General features: G+C 30.8%; 1 protein-coding gene across 2 annotated transcripts in view; it reads right to left on the bottom strand.

Moving 5' to 3' along the window:
• LOC106686292 (multidrug resistance-associated protein 1) overlaps positions 1–20,617 on the bottom strand; it is a 44,370-nt gene that overhangs the window by 11,605 nt on the left and 12,148 nt on the right. For both annotated transcript variants that reach the window (XM_067052639.1, XM_067052638.1), the window contains exons 8-22: positions 20,363–20,563; positions 18,624–18,798; positions 17,767–17,935; positions 15,846–15,997; positions 11,914–12,051; positions 11,689–11,835; positions 9,945–10,029; positions 9,224–9,417; positions 8,294–8,470; positions 8,024–8,191; positions 7,525–7,699; positions 7,305–7,419; positions 7,082–7,172; positions 5,726–5,945; positions 2,803–3,023 (exon numbers count right to left, since the gene is read on the bottom strand). In XM_067052639.1, coding sequence (XP_066908740.1) covers positions 2,803–3,023; positions 5,726–5,945; positions 7,082–7,172; positions 7,305–7,419; positions 7,525–7,699; positions 8,024–8,191; positions 8,294–8,470; positions 9,224–9,417; positions 9,945–10,029; positions 11,689–11,835; positions 11,914–12,051; positions 15,846–15,997; positions 17,767–17,935; positions 18,624–18,798; positions 20,363–20,563 — 2,428 coding nt within the window. The remainder of the gene's footprint in view (positions 1–2,802; positions 3,024–5,725; positions 5,946–7,081; positions 7,173–7,304; positions 7,420–7,524; positions 7,700–8,023; positions 8,192–8,293; positions 8,471–9,223; positions 9,418–9,944; positions 10,030–11,688; positions 11,836–11,913; positions 12,052–15,845; positions 15,998–17,766; positions 17,936–18,623; positions 18,799–20,362; positions 20,564–20,617) is intronic.

Below are 20,617 nucleotides of genomic sequence, written 5' to 3'. Positions count from 1 at the left end.
TAAATGAAAAGATTAAATATTAAATAGATACGAGAATTTTTATTTTATTATATATAATATTATAGACTCTTAATCTCAGGACAGGTTTCTAGACAATCAAAAACAGACACTTTACTACTAATAACACTTAAATTAAATTAACAGTTATTGCACAAATGTATTAAATTCAAGTGAGAATAAAACGAACCAATTACATAATCTTCTTTTGATGATTGATGAGTCTTGATATCTTCTTTCCCAAAATGCTATGTCAACAATGGCTTCCAGCCGATGACGGACGTCCTCTTACCAGGTGATCCAAAGCAAAGAGTACTTTTTTCTTCTGGCATGACTCTTTGATATATTCTTTCTCAAGGTGTCTACCCTTGAGTTAGACAAAAGATGAGGATCTCCTGCATCCAGGAAACATCATTCCCCGCTCGCGCATAAGCTACGAATATTTCAAAAACCAAGCTTTCTTCCTTTCCCTTCTATTGGTGTTCGTTCTCAACATCGATTGTAGCACTATGGTTTTGAGTTTTTTCTTATGATTTCCTTTGTGAATAATTTTCTTTAATACTTACTCTTATCTTCTATTTTTTCTTAAATGTATTGTGATTTAAACTATGATGGGAAATTAAAATAAAGTTTTTAAAATATTTGAATCTGCTCAACATGGCCATGATTCAATGAACTTTAGGCAAGACACGTGTCGCCATCTTCTTTGTTTTGAATAACAATCTTTCCACTCCATATTTGACTGAACAAAATTGGTTAGCTTTTTGGTTTAACAAAGTAAATGAACAATATTGAAACGATAAATAAAATAAAAACATATTAAAAACCCTTTATACATAAAAATATACTATTTACTCAACATTGAAACCCACAGCCTGTATATCAAACATACACAAAAGTCTTGGTTCTGTGTATCTACTCATAAATATCGGCAGATTTATTTATTGAAGGAATGAACAATCCTAAACCACTAGTGGCTTTAATAAAGAAAATCTGACAGATATGTCCAGTGCATCTGATAACAGCAGAAAATAAAGCTGCCACTCCGCCTTGCAGGAAAACATGTAAATTAGACCTGCAGAAATAGCTCATCTAAAATATATAGTTGGTGCAGAAGAACATGATCATGAAGTTCTCTCACTTATCGATAGTGTAATATAGATACCAGACCTAGATTAGAAATTCATCACCACTATGATGATATTTGTAACCAAGAAAATTAAGTAACCTAAAAATCTAAATGAAATATGATAAATATCCTGTGGCACCTGACAGCGTATAAGAGTTAGAATGGGCCTGTACGGCAGATGGAAGTTTATTTTGTGTGTTATCTCAAGAACAGTAAATTTCAGTGCTATAAAACACATGACACGGTCTGGATATTGAAGATAAAAAAATTAATATAAATTACTATTTGTATCTCATCAATTGAGAAGAATCGTGAAAATTATGGTCTGGATATTTCTGCAGAAGAAGAGGAGGAGCGCTTTCCATCTTAAAAGAAATTATTTTTCTTGGCTGCAGATCTTTTTTCTCTTTGCCTGAAACAATTGCACATAATGTAATAATGGTACAACTGTTTAAGTCAAAGTGGTTAGCTTAGGTCTTTTTTGTATGGCCATCATAATGTTTTTCAATACCTATTGATATTTTTCAAGAAATAATAACACACAAATCTAAAAATAAAATATCTGTGTGTGTGTGTGTAGAGTCACATGACTTTCCTTGCCACTTTGGTAGCAAACTTCAACCAAATAAGCTTAGGATAAAACAACTTATGAGCTAGTCTTGTTAACAACTTGTCCAGTTAACAATTTTTTTTTTGTATTATCTTATCAGATGATTTAATCATATTTGAAAGGAGCTAATGGAACGTTCCAGGAGATGTATTATTTTCGAATAAAAAGTGTATGGATTTCCATGGAAATCTGGTAAAAATACTTTAATATTTTTAAAAATATGGGTAAAAAGTTTAATAAACCTTATCTGTTTTTTTTTTTAGGAATCTCATTATCTTTCAAACAACCATAGCATATTTAATTTCATTAAAAAATTGGTCCATCCATTCAAAAGATAACAGTGGTACAGACAGACTGATGGCCAAAGATGCACTTTCACTCTCTTCGGGACTTTTCAATGCATAGAGGAAGGGACAGGGGCTGATCACCCTTCCTCCTTAAAACATCTCAACTTCATTGTTCAAAGAGAAATAACCAGGTCATCACAAAAGAATACTTTTGCTGTAGGGACTTATTATATAGAATATGCTGTCTTGTAGACTAGAGTTTCTTCAGGAACTCCTACATATTATAGACTATTGATAGGACCAGTTGAATTAGACATGGACTACTTGAGGAACAACATCATAAAATCCCAAAAACATACTTTTGGAATGGGCTTTATTGTGATAGGTGATGTAAGAGGAATGGTTATCAATGTGCTTTAACTATAAGGAAGATTTCAGAACTTTAATATTTTCATCAGTTGGCATGCTACAGCATAGGACTCAAAAAATGATGAAAAGGGGGCATTTACCAACAATATGAGAATATAATCTGCATGAAGAAACTAACAATTAACTAACTTAAAATTTAATTAACTTAAATAAGCCACTGACTTATAAACTATGCAGCAACAAAAAATATCAATTAAAGCAATTACTTCTCTAGTAAGAAAATTTATAAAGGAACCTGGAAATTCTAGATGGTAAAATAATAAATCAAACAGACCACCTTTTGATTTGTGCCAGGCATAAGTTCAGTATCTAAATTTTTCAACAAATAAAATAATAGATTTTGACATTACCGGTGCTGCATATGAAAAACACTCCAACAAGGAAAATGGTATATTGTTATCGAGAACATCTATTTCCTTAGAAAAACGATTCAGAATCCTTCCTTGTGGGGTGGTATCAAAGAATGACATTGGAGAATGCATAATATTCATCAATAACATAGAATGCAGCAATGAACCAGCATTTACTGCCCCAATGTACCAGGTCAGTGAAGAAATGAAGTTTGCAACAGCTAGAAACATAAACAAATTCATTAATAGGATAATATTAGAACAAATCAATCATAAAAGGTTGCATTATTTGGTTTATCTCAAAAAAGGTTAGCCGAGTCTTAAAATATTTTATGTAAAACTGAAGAGGGCTAAGGTTTCTACAAGAGGATCACTTGTATTTGTGGGAGTTGAGGCGTAGTTCTTAACAACCTTAGAATTGCAGCGATGCCAGTTCAAACCCCAGCCTGGGAGGTCAACTTTGGCTTCTGGGAAAAGACTATTTTTGATCCCTTGATTTAGTTTGTGGCAACGCCAATAAAATGAAACAAATGAATATATTTTTTCTTTTTTAATGGCCAGCCTCCTAACAAAAATAACCTTAATGTTTAAATATTCAAATTTACAAATAAAAAACTAAAAATATCCACTTCACTTCCAATTGATGAATTAAACGATATTCATCTATAAAATTCATTATTAAGCTAATAAAAAGGGTTAATAGTCCTCTATTTTAAATATTTATTAAATAAATCTTAATTTATTTATTGCCCACTGACTGTTGTATATTCCAGTCTACATTCAATTACGAAACCGAAATAGACTGGGGGGGATCAGGGCTACCAAAGTGTGAGAGCTCTATGGAAGTCGTTGCGTGAGAATGCTTTCGAAGAATGGGCCAATTGTAGGTGGCAGGGTATTGATGTTCGCCATTTCTAAGAGAACCCGAAAGCGAATAGATATGTATGTGAGAAGCAGATACTCTCGGGGTCAGAATAGGCGAACGCCCTGAAACTAAATATTAACTATGCACCTCTGTGTGGAGTCCCAGGAGCCATAGGAAAGCAAGGGGAAGTTGGGTTCCTCTGTCGCAAATGCGGCAGAGAGTCTGAAACACCAGCTCACGTACTGGGAAAATACCTCAACAACTCCTTCCTTATAACACGCTAGCACCACAGGGTCAAAGAAGAATTGATGATGTTCCTTGAAAGAAAAGACTTCACCTGCTCCGAGCAGGTTTATTGCGATGACACCAACGAATCCATTAGATACGCTGAGTCGCAAGTCGGAGACATGACTCTGTTCTTGGATCCGATGGTAAGATTTGAGAGTAATGACCTCGAACAGGATGGTGGAGTGGAAAGGGAAAAAAAGGAAATATATGAAAAATGCATCCCTTTCCTTAAGGAAAAATTCCGTGAGACCTTCGGGGAGTGAGAGACAGTTCACCGTGAGAGGCCTCTGGTTTAGATCTTGTGGAACAATACCACATAGAACAAGGAGTTTCTTAGAAGGCCTAGGTGTTAGCATCGGGGATATTCCAATCTTGGCAGAAAATATTATTTGGACTCCCTGGGGATAATACATCATCACCTGCATGGGAATTAGCTCTAGATAATTCATTGTTTTATTTATTTGTTTTAGTAGGTGGACCTGTCGATTTGTGTGTTTTAACTTATTTATTCATTAAATTATTCTATTTTTATTATTATTGTTTTTATTTATTTTTGACTTATGTATCCAATCAAGTATTTCTTTTAACCAACTTTTTATTGTATTTTCCTTTAAATCTATGTATTAGTTTTGTTTTGGTAAAATGTATTTATTTGTTTGTTTTACTGTAAACTGATAAAATAAAGTATGACTTTTTACTAAACATACACATTTTCTATATTATGAATATAACAATGTTTTCTTTATGTTTCTAATATCTTTTCAATATTTTTATAATATTAAAAAAGTAATTGTTTACTTTAAAATGTCTTTGTGGTTATAATAGAGTTTTAACGAGCCCAAAAAGAGGAGAACACCTAAAGTTGCCAATGTCGGGTACACCATAAAACACTAGAGCATCCACTTCCCCGGACAAATGTCACAATTTTTAGTTAGTTTTATTTTAATTTGTATGTTTAAGGTACATAATTGTGTCTGAAATGGTACATAGCTTTAGTCATTATTATGTGGAAGTGCAGTTTCATTTTATTATTTTTTTTTTTTTATCTGAGAATAGCTGTAATACTTGTATATAGTCTTAGAGAGTAATGAAGTGGTTTTTTTTTTATCTTTTAGTTCTTTTTCAGAGGAAATTTGGAAAGTTAATTTTTTTTTTTTATTATCTTTCAAGTACATCCAAAAAGTTTTAGTTTTGAAATTTTGTGTTCCTTTAGTTCTGTTGAATTTTGTGTAGATCATTTTTAAGAGTTTATGAGGCCTGTTCATAAACTGGTATGGGGGAAGTCATAGGATGGCAAGGCATATTATCGGCCTTAATCCTAACTCCCTAAGTAAACAAACACTGATAATGTATATAAGGAAGGTTAAGAGATGAAATAAAGTAGTTATTCTAGCAAACCTGTGTGTCGTTTCTCTGCTCTCTTTCAATTTTTTTAAAAATTATTTTTATCCGATTTCATATAAGTTATACATATAAATTCATATGAATTTGGATGAAAAGAAGCCTGGTTTAAATTTTTTTTAAAATATTAAGATTGTGTGTTCAGTGCTTCACATAAAATAAACAAGTTTTTATCATGACTTATACACTGTAATCATTAAGCACATCATAATTGTAAATAAATCATGAACAAGAATATGTAAACAGGTATGAGGAAATGCAACCTTGATAAGGAAAGGTTTGAGAAACTACTGAACTAAATTCGATGAACTTTGAAAGCATATAAAGAAAGTCATGACAATAATTAAGAAATTAACTTTATATATTTACTTTGCCCTATGCCTAACAATCCATATAACTGCAGGTACATGTTCCTTCTTTCTATGTTTTGAGTTCCATTGATAACTGTGTCCTTGTCATCTGACCATTTAGACAACAATAAGTTTGATCCTATTCCAAGAGCCTGGTTAACAACTATAAGGGAAATAGATGTAGTCCACAACAATGTTCCAATAGCTTTGAAATAATTTGTGTAAACCCTCCATTGTATCTGAGAAAAAGAAAACAAAAAGTCACTAAATATATGAATATTTATTTTAATAAATGTCTATAATTTCTAAGTTGAAATGCATTGAGAAATGTAATGGTTATTAAGTCTGAAAGTTTAGTAATTAAAAATTTCAAATTCCATTAGTTAAAGTGAGATAAAGAGCCCCTCTTAACACAAGGATTTTGAATTAGAATAAAAAATTATAATTTCACTTAATCAAAATATTTAAATTTAAATCTGAAACCATTTTCCATCCTCTGTGATTCTCTTATTCCTAAAATCAGGCATGCTCCATGTGTACATTAAAATTCCTCCTTTTCTTACACCTTACAATTTATTACACCAAAAGGGATAGAAAACCCTTGCCCACTTCGACCCATTTGGATCTGATGTGAGTTTATCCTTTACTTGTCTAGAGATCCCATTCGGATTCGATGCTTCTAACAAAGCCCTTGATGTCTTTAGGTTTATTTATTGCCTGATACAAGTATTGTAATCTGTAAAAGGCAAGGGCTTCATATTCACATAGGATAAGCTCGGCCTTTTCTTCATCCTCTAAGCATAGAGACATGTGGAATCTTCCACTATCTTCATCTTTTAGAGATAATATTTTAACAGACCATGGCCTGTGAGGAGACATATTATTGCTCTCAGCTCATTTCTTGCCAGGTTTAGGTAAAATTTCAACTTTTCCTTTGAGACATTTATGAAGAGTAGATTTTTTCATGTCAAGTTTAGTAGTCTTTCTCTATTTCCCAGGAGTCGATTATCTTCCTTATTTCATGAATAGTTAGTAATACTATAATGAATACCAGGGCCTAATAAAGCTGTTTCTGAGCCCTTTCTTAAGTTACAATTTAGATGAACTTTTCCAAACTAGAAAATTTTTGGGAATGTATTTAATTTCAGATTTAGTGATATCAGAAAATATTAATTATTCTTTAAAGATTTAATTTTTATTTAGGAATAGACTTGTTTTTAATTTTGTTTTGTATAACCGTGTTCATACTTAATTTTTTTATTTACCTCAGAGTTCTTTCGGGCAGCAATGATTTTTATAGATTTTTTGTTTTTAGTGACAATTGTGTCAAAATATATTTTTTATAATAATGTTCTTAATATTAAATACATTTTACCCTTCCAACTTCAGCTTTCTCTTCCTCTATTAATTTTTTACAACCTGGTTTTTCAGTAACAATGCTCTCAGAAAGCTGTGAAAGTCTTCTCCTAAAATGTGAATGTGTATATTAATTAACAAAATTTTAGTCAAATCAATAACAGATAAACCTTAGTATATTAATAATTAATAATTAAAAATGAAAATTAAAAAAAATATGAAATAGATAAGTAAATAATTACTCTCTCAGCGATGATAAGGATGTATTCAAACTCGAGGTAGATTTTTGATTGTTGATGTGTCGATGAAATTCTGTCTTGGCGTTTATGATTTCTTTCATGATATTGTCATCCAAATCTGCCAATAAAATGGAAACAAAAAAATAAAAAATAATAATAATAATAAATGAACAAACTCAGAATCTGGAATATGCCATTAAGATTTATTCTATCTATAAGGTACCTTCTAGTTCATATTGGTAAGCTTGTAAATGTGAAACAATGTATTCATTGAATGCTCCTTTCTTTTCAATCAACTCACGATAGCTTCCTACTTCTGATACTGAACCATCCTTCAGTACAACAATCATATCTGTTTTGGGTAGGAAGGTAATACTGTGAGCAACAAGAAGTCTTGTCTGCAAACAAAAATATAAAATATGTTTCCTCAAACTGGAAATATATATATATAGTTTTAATTCCTATTTAACGCCATTTATTATTTTTATTTTTTTGTAAAAGGATTTCTATAAACATAAAGCGGGCATAGGGAGTATTGGCTTTGTACTAAACAAATCTGATTCCAATTCTGAAAAAGCACTCAAAATCTCCTCTTTGCAAAAAACTAGTGGGGATTGTGGTTTGACACTTTCTGGTAAATCAGAAGGTTGAAGTTGAGTGCTGGCCACACACATCCTGAAAATTTAAAGATTATCATTATCATTATATTATTTAAAGATTACCTTATTTCCAAGTACTCCATCTGGACCAATGACATTTTCAAATATATGCTTCCCAACATGGCTGTCAACTGCGCTAAGAGGATCGTCTAACAAGTAGACATCACAATCTGAATATACAGCTCTGGCCAGGCTAATTCTTTGCTTTTGCCCACCGCTCAGGTTTATACCCTACATGCATATATTAAAGTAAGTAAAATTATGTAGTTATAAGCAAATTATCAGTACTTTTATTTCTGCAAAGTAATAAATATTCTGAAAAATAATACTTACTTTTTCTCCAATTTCAGTTTGGTCTCCACCAGGAAGCATCTCAAAATCTGTTTTCAATGCGCATACATTAATAACTCTATGATACTTTTTCCTGTCAAAAGTCTTCCCGAATAATATATTGTCCTGCAAAGTGCAGTTTTGTATCCAAGCTAATTGAGGAACATATGCTATACTTCCCTGTAAAATAATTTAAATTTTATTTATTTTTTCCAGATTGTTGTATGTGAAGTATAAAACAATCTAAACAAAGAAAAGTTATCTCTAGTAATTGGAAGATTGTTAATTGACCATGTGTAATATATAAAAGGAAGATTGTCCAGGTGCAGTCAAATAAAAAACTCAAACAGTAATTAAACTGTTTAATGTAAGCCAACATTTTGCCCCACATTGCAGGGCTTCATCAAGGCTAAAAAAGATACAAACACTAAAATAAAGTAAGACAACATCTATTTTTTTATGTTGTTTCCTTATTTTAATGTTTGTATCTTTTTTAACTCTGATGAAGCCCTGCAACATGGAACAAAATGTTGGCTTACATTAAACAGTTTAATTACTGTTTGAGTTTTTTATTTGACTGCATCTGGACAATCTTCCTTTTGTGTCATTTTATGTTTATCATTTGTCCTTAAATTAAAGTTTAAAGTTTAGGCTTTTACAATTTTTGTTTGCAGATCAGTTTTGAAAATCTTCCATAACAATTACTATTATTCACTAAATACTAAATGCTTTATGCCACAAATTTAATAACCATGATAACGCTTTTTATGATTTATTCCAAACCTCTAAGAAAAACTTTTTTTAAAATATTTCTACTTGCTGTTTAAAAGTTGCAGCAGAAAATGATTAGTATTTTTTTTTTAACTTTTTAAAGAGCCATGAAACAAAGATGAGTAAAAATTGTTAAATAAAATGCAAAATATGAAAACTTACCCTTGTGTTAACCCTTCCTGACACTTTATACATTTCTCCGAGAAAGGCTGATATCAAAGATGACTTGCCAGAACCAACTGCGCCAACTACAGCAACAAGTGAGCCTGGTTTTATTTTCAGGTCAAAATTACGAAGTGTTGATACTTCATCACCTCCCCAAGAGAATGTACACTTTTCCATTACTAAAGGTTCCTCTTAAAAAGTGTACAAATAAATAAAATAAAAGTAGGAAAAATAATTCATTAATAAGAGTTTAAGCGACTGATTATGGAAAATGAGTAATTTACACCATTATAAACTTGATTTTTCCATAAATTAAAAATATTATTTATAATAATAATTTTAAAATAATGAGTTTTTTTACTTAGTATTTTTTCTACAAAACTTTTCAGGAGAAACAACTATTCTCCACCCAAAGATCTATGATCAAATATCAGTTCTTTAGTACAAGTGGTCTCCACAAGAGTTAAACTATTACTATTGTTATATTTTCAGGTGATTATCTCTGTGTTTTTAAATCTCATAAAAAACGCCTTGTGAATCAACCTAGGATTAAAATAATTCTAATCTAAAAAATGTTGTTATTTTCGAGTTTACCTTGGAGGTAATAAGTTCAGAGTTAAGCAAAAGTTTAGACAAACAAGTCTAGAACTGAGCTTAACTATTGACCCAAAAAATTACAAACAATTAAAATAATACAAAAATATTGATAATAACTTACCATCTTCAGTATCATGAGTAACTATATTTAAGTCCAAATTTTCACTATTTAAAAACTGGTTTATTCTTTTTATTGATACTACTGCCTGAAAAAAATTATTGTTCAGAAATAAATTCTAAAGTTAAAAATGTGACACAAAAACATATATATATACATTCAATATTTTTCTTAATACAATTATCCCTTTAACTGCTAAGGGAGGCACGAGGTCAGTAGGTGGGTAGGTGTGATAGGGACAAGACTGGCACACCGCAAGTGCAAGGTGATTTTGCGGCCACTTTTTTGTCATTATTTTCTCCTTACTCAATCAAATGCTACTTCGTGATAGATTTCAGACATTAGAGGTAATAGGAAAAACTTAAAAGGTAATGGGCTACTTATTTCAGGGAATTGGTTTTAGGTTACAGAAAATAGTTATTTTAATGCATCGTTTTGATTTCCCAACTCTAAAGGCAGCTCATACATATGCAGCTGGAGAACTCAAGGCACGGATTTCACTATACCCTGGATATACGTCTGGAGCATGGAAATCAATGCCCGTATATATGCAGCTGGAGCCTTTAAAGAGTTAAAAAGACTAAAATATTATATCAGAGGGTTCTCCTAATGTTTTTGATGAAGTTACTATAAATATTAAGATCATATTTTGCTGTAAGATTATCTTTTTTTATACTATTAATTTATTCACATCTGTCAAATGAAATCATGAAAAGATGAAGGCAATCGATCAACACTCGATGGATTTTCTGGCACAATCCAAAGCAAAGGGTCAACATAAATATTTTTTATAATGATGATGGATAGGGAATAATAAATATAATAGGAAGAATAGAGAATAGAGAATAAATATAATGAGATTATGTGGAGGGGTTTTTAGTTTAAAAGTATAATAGTTCAGTCAAAAATTAGTTTTCAAATGAAAAAATCATTGAAGTATTTTTCTCAATAATTCTTAATGTTTTTTTGGATGATAATATGCAAAAAACAAAAAGACTAAGACGAAATGTCCTTAGCAGGTAGATCACAAATGAAATACATGAATATTTTGCGAAATGTTGTTTGCTTATATTTTTTTTATCAGTTTTTTCAGTTATAAAAGAAGAAATGAAAAATACCCAACAAAAAATATTGTTTTTTATATTTCCATTGAGTTGTAATGTGCCTCATTAGATGGTGAACCTGAAATTTGGATTCAGCACCTCCCAAAAAAAAAGTATAAAGAACTGTTATATTATATAAAGTATAAATATTTTAAATATAAGTAGATGGTCAGGGTTGCGGTAAAAAAAAGAAGAACAAATAGTTTTAAACTATTTGTTCTTCTTTTTTCCTGAACATCTACTTATATTTAAATCTTTACGGTGAACTATATATAAATATCTTTTTGAACATTCATTGTTTATAGCAGGGTATAACAGCATCATAAGTTTTCCAAAAATTAAATTAAAAAAGTAAAAAGAATTGTTATTTTGCACTTTAACTACTTAAATTTTGTATAAATTATTTATCTTCTAAAAATATATAGTTTTCTAGTAATAAGTGAAAAACTTCCAATATTTAATTGTTTTTTTTTCTACAAAAATATATATGGACAAAACGCATTAATCAGACAGGAGCTGGAAATTCTGTCTCTCGCTGAAGTCCCTCACATTATTATAATGTGGCAATATCAATAGTAGAGATAAGGATGACAGGTGCATAAAAAGATGAATATTTTATCAAATTAAAGAAAAATCTTAATTACCTGAATTGCAGTAGAAAGTACCAAGGGAATCATATAAAGAGAGTTTTGCATGATATTGAAAAGAGAAATTGAAACAAAAACTTTTGATGAGTCAAGAATGTTTCTTTCATCAATCAAAACGTATGTAGCAAATGATAGGATTGAAACCTAAAAATTAAATCAGATTACTGAATTAATTAGGAAAAGGAATTCATCAGCTCTATTGAAATAATGAAATGAACTCACCATAAAAGGAGCACATGCCCAAACAAATGCAGTAGCTGCTCTGAGATATGCAGCTTTTTTCAGTATACTTAATTCTTTGTCTCTGATTTTCAAAATTAGATCCAGGAAGCTGGACTCCCAAGCGTACAACTTTAATACCTATAAGAAAATATGTAACTATAATTATTACACTTTTTAAAAACATTAATAAGAAATTGTGAGTTACACTTTAGAAATGCAATATGGTGAAGTACAGTTCTTAACTATAAAATAAAATTATTTTACGACAAAAACTAGGGGATTACTGAAGAGAGGAGGGAGAGACAGAGATCCTCTGGCAAGGATGGAGAGAATGTAATAATAAAACCATCAAAGGAAGTGAGGTTCCTTGGGCAAGTGACTAGTTTTAGTAAGGAAGGTTTCCTAACCAGAACGGCCCCTTAGACCCTGGGTTAACTTGTGTTGACTTCTGAGATATTTGGGGCCTTCAAGAAGTTTCTAAAGGTGGACTTCCAAGAAAGTGCATTGTAAGTAATTAATTTAATCTACCTGTGATAAAAGTATATGTAGAATGGACATGGGAACAATTGTATGTGTTAAGTTTATAATAATAGTTGTAAGTGTTTAAAGGAAAAACACTAATGCAGCGGTTCACTAACTTTTTTCACCACGGCACCTATGTTGGGATAAAAAAAATTGTGGTACCATTGTTGACAAAAATAAATTTAAAATTTTGAAATAATCTCCTGAAAGCTGTTGAATAAGTAGGAAAATGTTGAATAAAAAGAAAAAACAATGCAAAGTAACTGTTAGAATGCACTATATATTTGCTATTTTAATTTTTTAATATTTAAAGAAAGTGGCATTTGCTTGTGACATCCTTTTATATCAGTATGTCTTTTAAAAGACTACCTCTAAAAAATCATTTAAGCTCAATAAATAATATATTTTCAAATGCAGGACATTAAAAGATTACTATTAAAGAAAAAAAAAATTAAAAATACAATTTATAGAATAAATATTCAACAAAATTTACCATAAGAAAGAAAAGCTTTAATTTCTAAAGTATCACATCAAAATAAATGAAAATTTTAAGCTTTATTTCATTGGTAAAAATTTTTTTTTTTTAATTTAAACAATGTAACAAAGTTGTTACATCCTATTAATAGGTTAATGGAATATAGCTAAGACAAGGCTAGTCTTAGAAGGAGTTGAACCCTTTCCAGGAACTGGAGGATTGATTGACTGACAAGACAACAACCGACTATCGAGCCATGGCAGAATTTCCAGAGACAATAAATTATTTAACCTTAACACTTTCTAAACATTACTGATAAATTAAAAGTAAAAATATTTTAATGCTGATGAAATAAATAATGAGAAGTTTTCAAATAATAAATTTTAGTATATTTCTATACGAAAATATATTTCAAATATATTTTTGAATTAGATTTACAAAAAATAAAATGTGGTCAAAATATTTCATAAATTGCCCCATAGAGCAATGGCTACACATTTATACCGATGGGTCTGCGTCCGGTATTAACAAGGGAGCTGGAGCAGGTGTATACTCAATCAACTTTCAACTGGCATTTCCCGTGGGAGCTGGATGTGATAATTATGATGCAGAAATAAAGGCTATTTGCTTCATGATGGAAGCCACTATTGAATGTGATGACAACACTGTAATCTTCAGCGACTCCCAAGCCGTAATACAAAAATTAACACCAGGTGTTGCAGGGTCAACCACAGAAGAAAAGTGCAGAAACATGGCTGCTATCTTGAGCCTAGTAACAAGACATGATCTGCTCCAAAAATACCTCCATCGAATTAGCATCGTATATTCACCAAAATGTCCTCCATGCAACATGGGAGACATGGATGGAGAACATCTTTTAACGTGTATTGGTCTATAAGATATTCAGCAGGATGCAGACCAACTAAGAGGAAAAGTAAAATTGTATTGGACTGCAAGATGGAAAATGGTGTAATAGCCCACTTCCTGTGGTGTAAGGGAAAAAAATTAATAAATAAATTAATGGTAAATTAGCAAATTAATTTGAAAATTAAATGCCAAACTAATATGTATGAGTATCATACATGTATGAATCTTAATAAGATAGAATTTTAGATAAGTAACAAATTTAAAAAACATTAGCAAATTGTAATTGATATTTGAGGGATACTGTTCAAATAATCAACTATTTTACCAGTGGGGTACAACAAAATATTTCCCCCACCTTTTTTTTTAAATTATTTATTTAATGTAATTTACAACTGTAAAAAATAATAAATACAATAAGTAAATATGTGTAATGTTTCATTTACACTTGAAAATCTTGGGAAGGAACCACCCATTGGTTGTACTTCAAGCATTAATTTAAATTAGAAGGTCCCATGGCCATCTTCTTTTCAGATGCCTCAGAGGATTATCAGGGATTGTTAAGGATGAGAGATTAAGAACTAATGGGTAAGGAGTTTGGAATGAAAAGACGCATATTTGTTTTGGGCCAAATCTGCAACGAATGGGATGTTAGGTCTTTGTGGATAAGTTTATTTATAACGTAATAAGGAACATCAAGGATTTTACGTTGGATTTTGGATTGTAAGGATTGGATGCGGGAGGAATTTGGTAGAGCCCCAGAGCTCAATTCCAAATGTCCAAATTGGTCTGATTATCACAGTATATAATAATTTTTTGTAGAGAATGGGAAGTTTAGAGCATTTGTCAAGTAGGTACTGCAGCAATCGAAATCTACGAGCAGTTTCTTGTCATTTCAGTCTTGTATGTGGATTCCAAGTAGATCTCTTGTCAAGATGGAGTATCCAATCTGTTCAACAGGCGTTAGTGGAGTATTTAGAAAGGATACTGGAGGATTTTATTTTATTTAGTGGATATTTTTATTTTATTTGATTTTAATTAGTGGAGGATAGAAAGGAGGGTAGAGGTTTACGACAGAGAATAAAGATGATCTGGTGGGATTTGTCAGGATTTATTTTGATTCTCCAGTTTTGACACCATTCTCAATGTATGTTATGTGTTTCTGTAGTGTTTGTGATGCATTAGTTGGGTCGTTGTTTACAGATAGTATACATGCGTTGTTAGGACTGTGTTAGGGTGGGTTGGGATGTCAACTACATAAACCGTATAAAGAATGGGACCTAAGATACTACCTTGAGGAACACCAGCGGACTGAGAAAAGAGAGATAAAGTAGGCTAGGTTATGATTTACTTTAAAGATTCTATCAGAGAGGTAGGAGTGGATTAAGAGGAAATATGTAGGGGGAAAGAGTTGACGAAGTCTATAGAGCAGACCTTGATGGTCATCATCCAGACTCCTGTGTAGTACATTCCACATTCCAATGTGGAAGATATGACATCAACCTCTCGATGACACTGTTGTATGGTAGAATGGGATGTTCTAAATCCAAATTGGTGGTCAGGAATAACATGAGATGAGTCAATTCCCCTATTTTCTGGTCTATTTGCAGCTCAAATCTATTGAGTAGGATTCTTAAGAATATTTTATACTTTACTGGTAATAGTGAGATTCATCTGTAATTGTTCACATCCACTTTCTCCCTTTTTTTGTGTAGTGGGTGTATTAAGACGATCTACCATTCCTCTGGAATTCTCTCTTCCTCCCATATTTCCAAGAATATTTCCGTTATTTTCCTTATAAATTCTTCACTCACCATTTTCCACATCTCCTTGATTTTTTCTTGCTTCATACAAATTACATTTAATTAAAAGCTACTTTTAAATTTTCTTATTGATGTTAAAAAGTTTGATTACAACCTTATGTTTAATGTCTATGTCATACTGGGAACAGTCATAAACATAATTTTATTTAGTTTTTATTGAACTAGAAAAAAATGCTCATGTGTATGAAAACAAAATACAAAAGTTTGTCATTGTATAGCTCATTCAATTTCTAAAAAATACTACAAACCTTCATTCCTGAAAGTACTTCATTTATCATTTCAACTCTTTCATCTTTATTCTTCATTTGCTTCTGCTGAAGATGTTTGGTTTTATTTACAATAAATGATTTTAAAGGAATCATAATGATCATAACAGCTAAGCCAGCGAGGGCGCAGGCACCTGAAATAGAATAATTCATACAATTAATTCCAATCATATTCATAGCATTAATAGGAAAAGCAAACTGTCAGCTCCTTCGTAGAGATGTGTTATTTTTTCAAGCTGTATTTTTACCACAACATACCAAAACATTCAGAATTATAAATAACATAACAATTATTAAGGATAAAGTAAGGCAGAGCAAATCCAGACTAAAATTTTAAAAGTTTACCTTCAGAAGGTAATTCATAATTTAATTTTGAAGGTGGGAAATTGAAACATTACTATTAAATATGTTATAATATTTTTAAAAAAATCTTGAAAATAATTAGTTGGTTCAGTTTACAATTAAAAAAATTAGAAAGTTCTAATGGAGGTGCAAGTCTGGACATATGGGAGTAAGAGCATACATAATTATTTTCTTAAAGTGCTTAGATTGAATGGCACAATAAGCTTTCATTAGACTCAATTAGTACTCGGAAGCTACCTCTCTGGGTCACCTTAACCATCTTGATTTCCCCAATTTGTTGCAAATCTTCTGGGGACAGGAGCTCTTTGTATATGTCTCCAGCAGTCCACCCTTCTGCACGCCCTCTCAGAGTGACATACGTCGCTGTCTCCCGTGGGTTCTGAGGGACTGCTGGTATACTCGCTAGGACGCCAGCGAAGATAAGCTTTTTCTTTCCTTTCTGCTCCTCTTGTGGCGTTTCCAGTGTCTGGGTGGCCTTTTTGTTTTTTCTTCTTGGCCCTTGAATCTTCCATGGCCCTGACCCTACACATCCTCCTGCATTTCTCCATCAGAGCTTTCGTCAGTATCCATATTTTTTCCCATGCAGATTGGCGTCTTGGTGGATCTAATTAAAATTAGAATGATTGTCATTTTTCATTTGGTCAAAATTTCAATTTTTGTATAAAGTCAAGGGGCTAAAAAGAGGATGAAATGTTATGCAGGTTAAATAAAAAATAAAACTGAAACTTTTTGTTAACTAACAGCTTTAACAAACTGTAATCAAGATTGTTTCTATTATTTTAAACAAATTGTCTCTATTTAAATTAAGAAAACAAAGTTATTTCTTAATTTACTCATTATAATATGAAGATACAACCTCAAATACTATAGTACCTAATTTCATTTTAAGAGGTGGTGAGATACATACATCACTTATCACTTTTGCCCACAAAATGTATGTCTTCAATTGGAGGGCTCTTAAATATAAAGCAACAGAAATAAAAAAGGAAATAAAAGAATGGGGCAAGAAATGTGATCAGTACATGTCCCATAGTTCACATCCGCTCTTATCCTAACACAAATGATTCGAAATGTAATTATTTATAGAAACTATTAATACTTAATCCTTAAATTAACTCTATATGGCAACAAATTATGATGAAAAAATTTGAAAACAGCTCCAATTCTGATGAATTATGCTAAATTGTTTTAAAAACAGCCAACTCTGCACACTATAAAAATAAAGAGAAAACATAACATCCATCATATACAAAGATCAAGTGTTTTTCTTTTCTAATGGTGGAACCTTTAAAGAGGAGGCAATTAGTTTCCCAATATGACTCAGCAATAATGACTATTACTATTTTAAAGAAATCTATAATGCTCTTGAGCCAAAAACGTACTTGCCCGATTTACCTTATTAGATGCATTGGAATTAAACACACAATACAATGAGTTAGGAATAAGTAAAAATGCAGAAACAAGAATAAATATATTTAAATTACTTTATTAATAGTTTTAAAATTAAAAATTAATTGACAAATAAAGCTTATGTACAGACCTAATTGCTCCCAGAGGAAGTACAAAGCTACTCCAATTTGTATGGGGCCAAGGAACAAATAATTTATGTAGGTCAATGAACCCATTATTGATTGAGAATCAACAGCCATCAAATTGACTATTTTGCCCAATGTAGTCTCCTTTCTTGCAGCATTTGATAATTGAAGAGACTGAAACAAAAAATAAATAAATTTTTTTATAGAATTTCCAAGTCAAATTAAATCTTTTCCAAACCATATTGTAACCTTTTCAAATTCAAATGTAACTTTTTTTAATTTCTATTGTAACCCAACCGGAGTTTAATTAATTAAATTCTAAATCCGAAAGGCTAGGAGTACAGTACTTTGGAAGGAACTACTGTTACTAGACCAACAGTTGTGCAAGGAGGTGATTTGGTCAGAATCAGATTTTTACCCAATTAGGGGTACACACTTTATGAGGCTGGGTGGACCCCGGAGGGCTCTTGAATCCACAGGGCGGACTCAACGGCAACAGGTAACAGGTAATAATTATCTCCCAAAGCCGGATTTAAACCCAGGTCATTGGAGTAAGTAGTTAGGCTTACCAATGTGCTACCCACTCCTCTCTCACCTCTCTATACATAATCAAGGATTTATAAATTTATGTTTACTAAGTTCCAAGTAATATTTGACTTACAAAATGACATTTTTCAATGTCACTGTACTAACCAATTAAATGTATAAATAATACATTTAACAATTTAGTAAAAGAATCCATTATTAATTAAATCAGAGAAAATGCCCCATTATAAAAGGATCTACTGAAAGTACCTACCAATCATGTACTTAAATAAAACATTAGATGTAATACAACACTGCTAGGATCTTTTAACAATACCTTCCTGTAAATTGTGGATATTAATGCAGTTCTGATACGTAGTCCAGTTACCATTATAGTGGTGGTATAATTGCCATGGAGTAAAGGCAATAAGATTTCTATGAAGAGCATCATGACAGCATAAAAATAACCATGCCACATCGGCTCATCACTTGACACAAAGTTTATAATTAACCTGGAAAAAAAAAAATTTATAACAGATTATGAATGTATTTTACAAAACATAAAATCCAAATAGGATGAATAATAAATACTGGACTTTCAGATATGTTGCAGAAAAATAACAGCTAATATAAAGCAAACAAATAAATAACTACATATTTCACTCTAAATTGTTGGAATAAAAGTAAGCAATAAATTTTGGGCATTTTTCTAAATTTTTCTCGAGAAAGTTTTCTCAAACACATACATCCCATTTTATTTTTATTTTTGTCAAAATTAGTTTTACTTTTTGTTTTTTTCTGTGTAACAGCAGAATATTCCATAATGTTATTTGCTTCAAATAAATAATGTTATTTGCTGCTGGGTCTATAGATTTTCACAAATGCAGTTGACATCATGAAAAATCTATTACAGAATAAATAGTTCTCTTTTTGAGACAGAGATATTTTTGTCTGGAAATAAAACGTTTCAAACACATTATAAGCAATGATTCATTAGAAAATTATAGGAGTACTATTTGCTATTTTAATTTTGAAATTAGAATTTTTCAACATAAACACATTTAATGTTCAAAAAGTTGAACTACATACTAAAACTTCATTTTGAAAAATTACTTACTCATAAAAGATAGTTTATTTTGATAAAAACAAGATTTTGAGCTTCATTGAGAATTTTTAAAGGAATGACAATTAAACTGTACTCAGATACAAATATACTTTTGTCTGCAAGTACAACCAACCACTGTTAGCACAGTTCTTTTGCCGTTGAACCAAGGTAATTCCTACTAATTTTTCTGAATATGTCAGTATACTTTACTTTTATTGTTTATATACATGATTTTTTCAGTTTCTTCAATGAATTTTTTCTACCTAAATCAGTGAGGCGGGTTAATATAACAGTGATGAAGTGTAATTATTTTTAAACTAAGTTGATCACTTTTATCATTAATCAGACGATATTAAAATTAAAAGTTATAACCTCTTTGCGTTAATGATTTGATAAGGTTTTAATATTCTAATGTAATTAATATTGATTGGAAAATTGTAGTTTTATGAAATAGTGTTCATTTTTATAGTTTCATATTGTTTTCTTTAATTAGAAAAAATATGTTCTGTACTGTGGTTTAATTCAGAGAATCATTTACTAGATACCAATAAACTCATTATATCAATGTAAATTTAAAATATCTTTTATATCAGGTGCATCTCATCTTCATTGAAATAATCAAAATTCAAAATACTTTCCTCTTAAGTGTCTTTAATTTAGCTTATTTGAAATAATGAACACCCTCTTATTGTTAGTGGTAATAAGATTATAAACTATGAAAGAATTTGATAGTCAATCAAAAAAAAAATTTTTTTTCTCAGTTAAGGAAAAATTTCCTCATAGGTATATACATATGTTTACTACACCTTTGGAAAGCTAAACATTTTAGAAAAATGAATACTTAACATACTAAGTCATAGAAGGTAATGAAAAGTGACCAAATTAAATACAACTGAATTTATAGATGAATTTTTATTTTACAGAACAAAACAATCTTAAAATATATTAATAATAAAATATAGATTACTCACTTTAGAAGCACTGGAGGAATGAATTCCAAGAATATCTCAATACTTTGCAGAAATGTGGCGAACATTAAGGATCCTCCAAATGCTTTAATTAGAGTAGGGATAATCGAAGTTTGTTTTCCAGATTTGGTATCTTTGTACCCTTCCACAAAACTAATTCCATTAACTTCTTTAGTAAATTTTGTTGATGTATCGAGATCTCTTCTAAAAGGAAAAATTATACACCACTTTAAGAAGCCGATTTCATTCATAAAATTT

The sequence above is a fragment of the Halyomorpha halys genome, unplaced genomic scaffold, assembly GCF_000696795.3.
Source record: "Halyomorpha halys isolate HHAL.00 unplaced genomic scaffold, Hhal_1.1 Scaffold803.1, whole genome shotgun sequence".
NCBI lineage: Eukaryota > Metazoa > Arthropoda > Insecta > Hemiptera > Pentatomidae > Halyomorpha > Halyomorpha halys.
The sequence above is the reverse complement of the archived record's forward strand: the minus strand, read 5'-3'. Positions and strand labels throughout refer to the sequence as shown.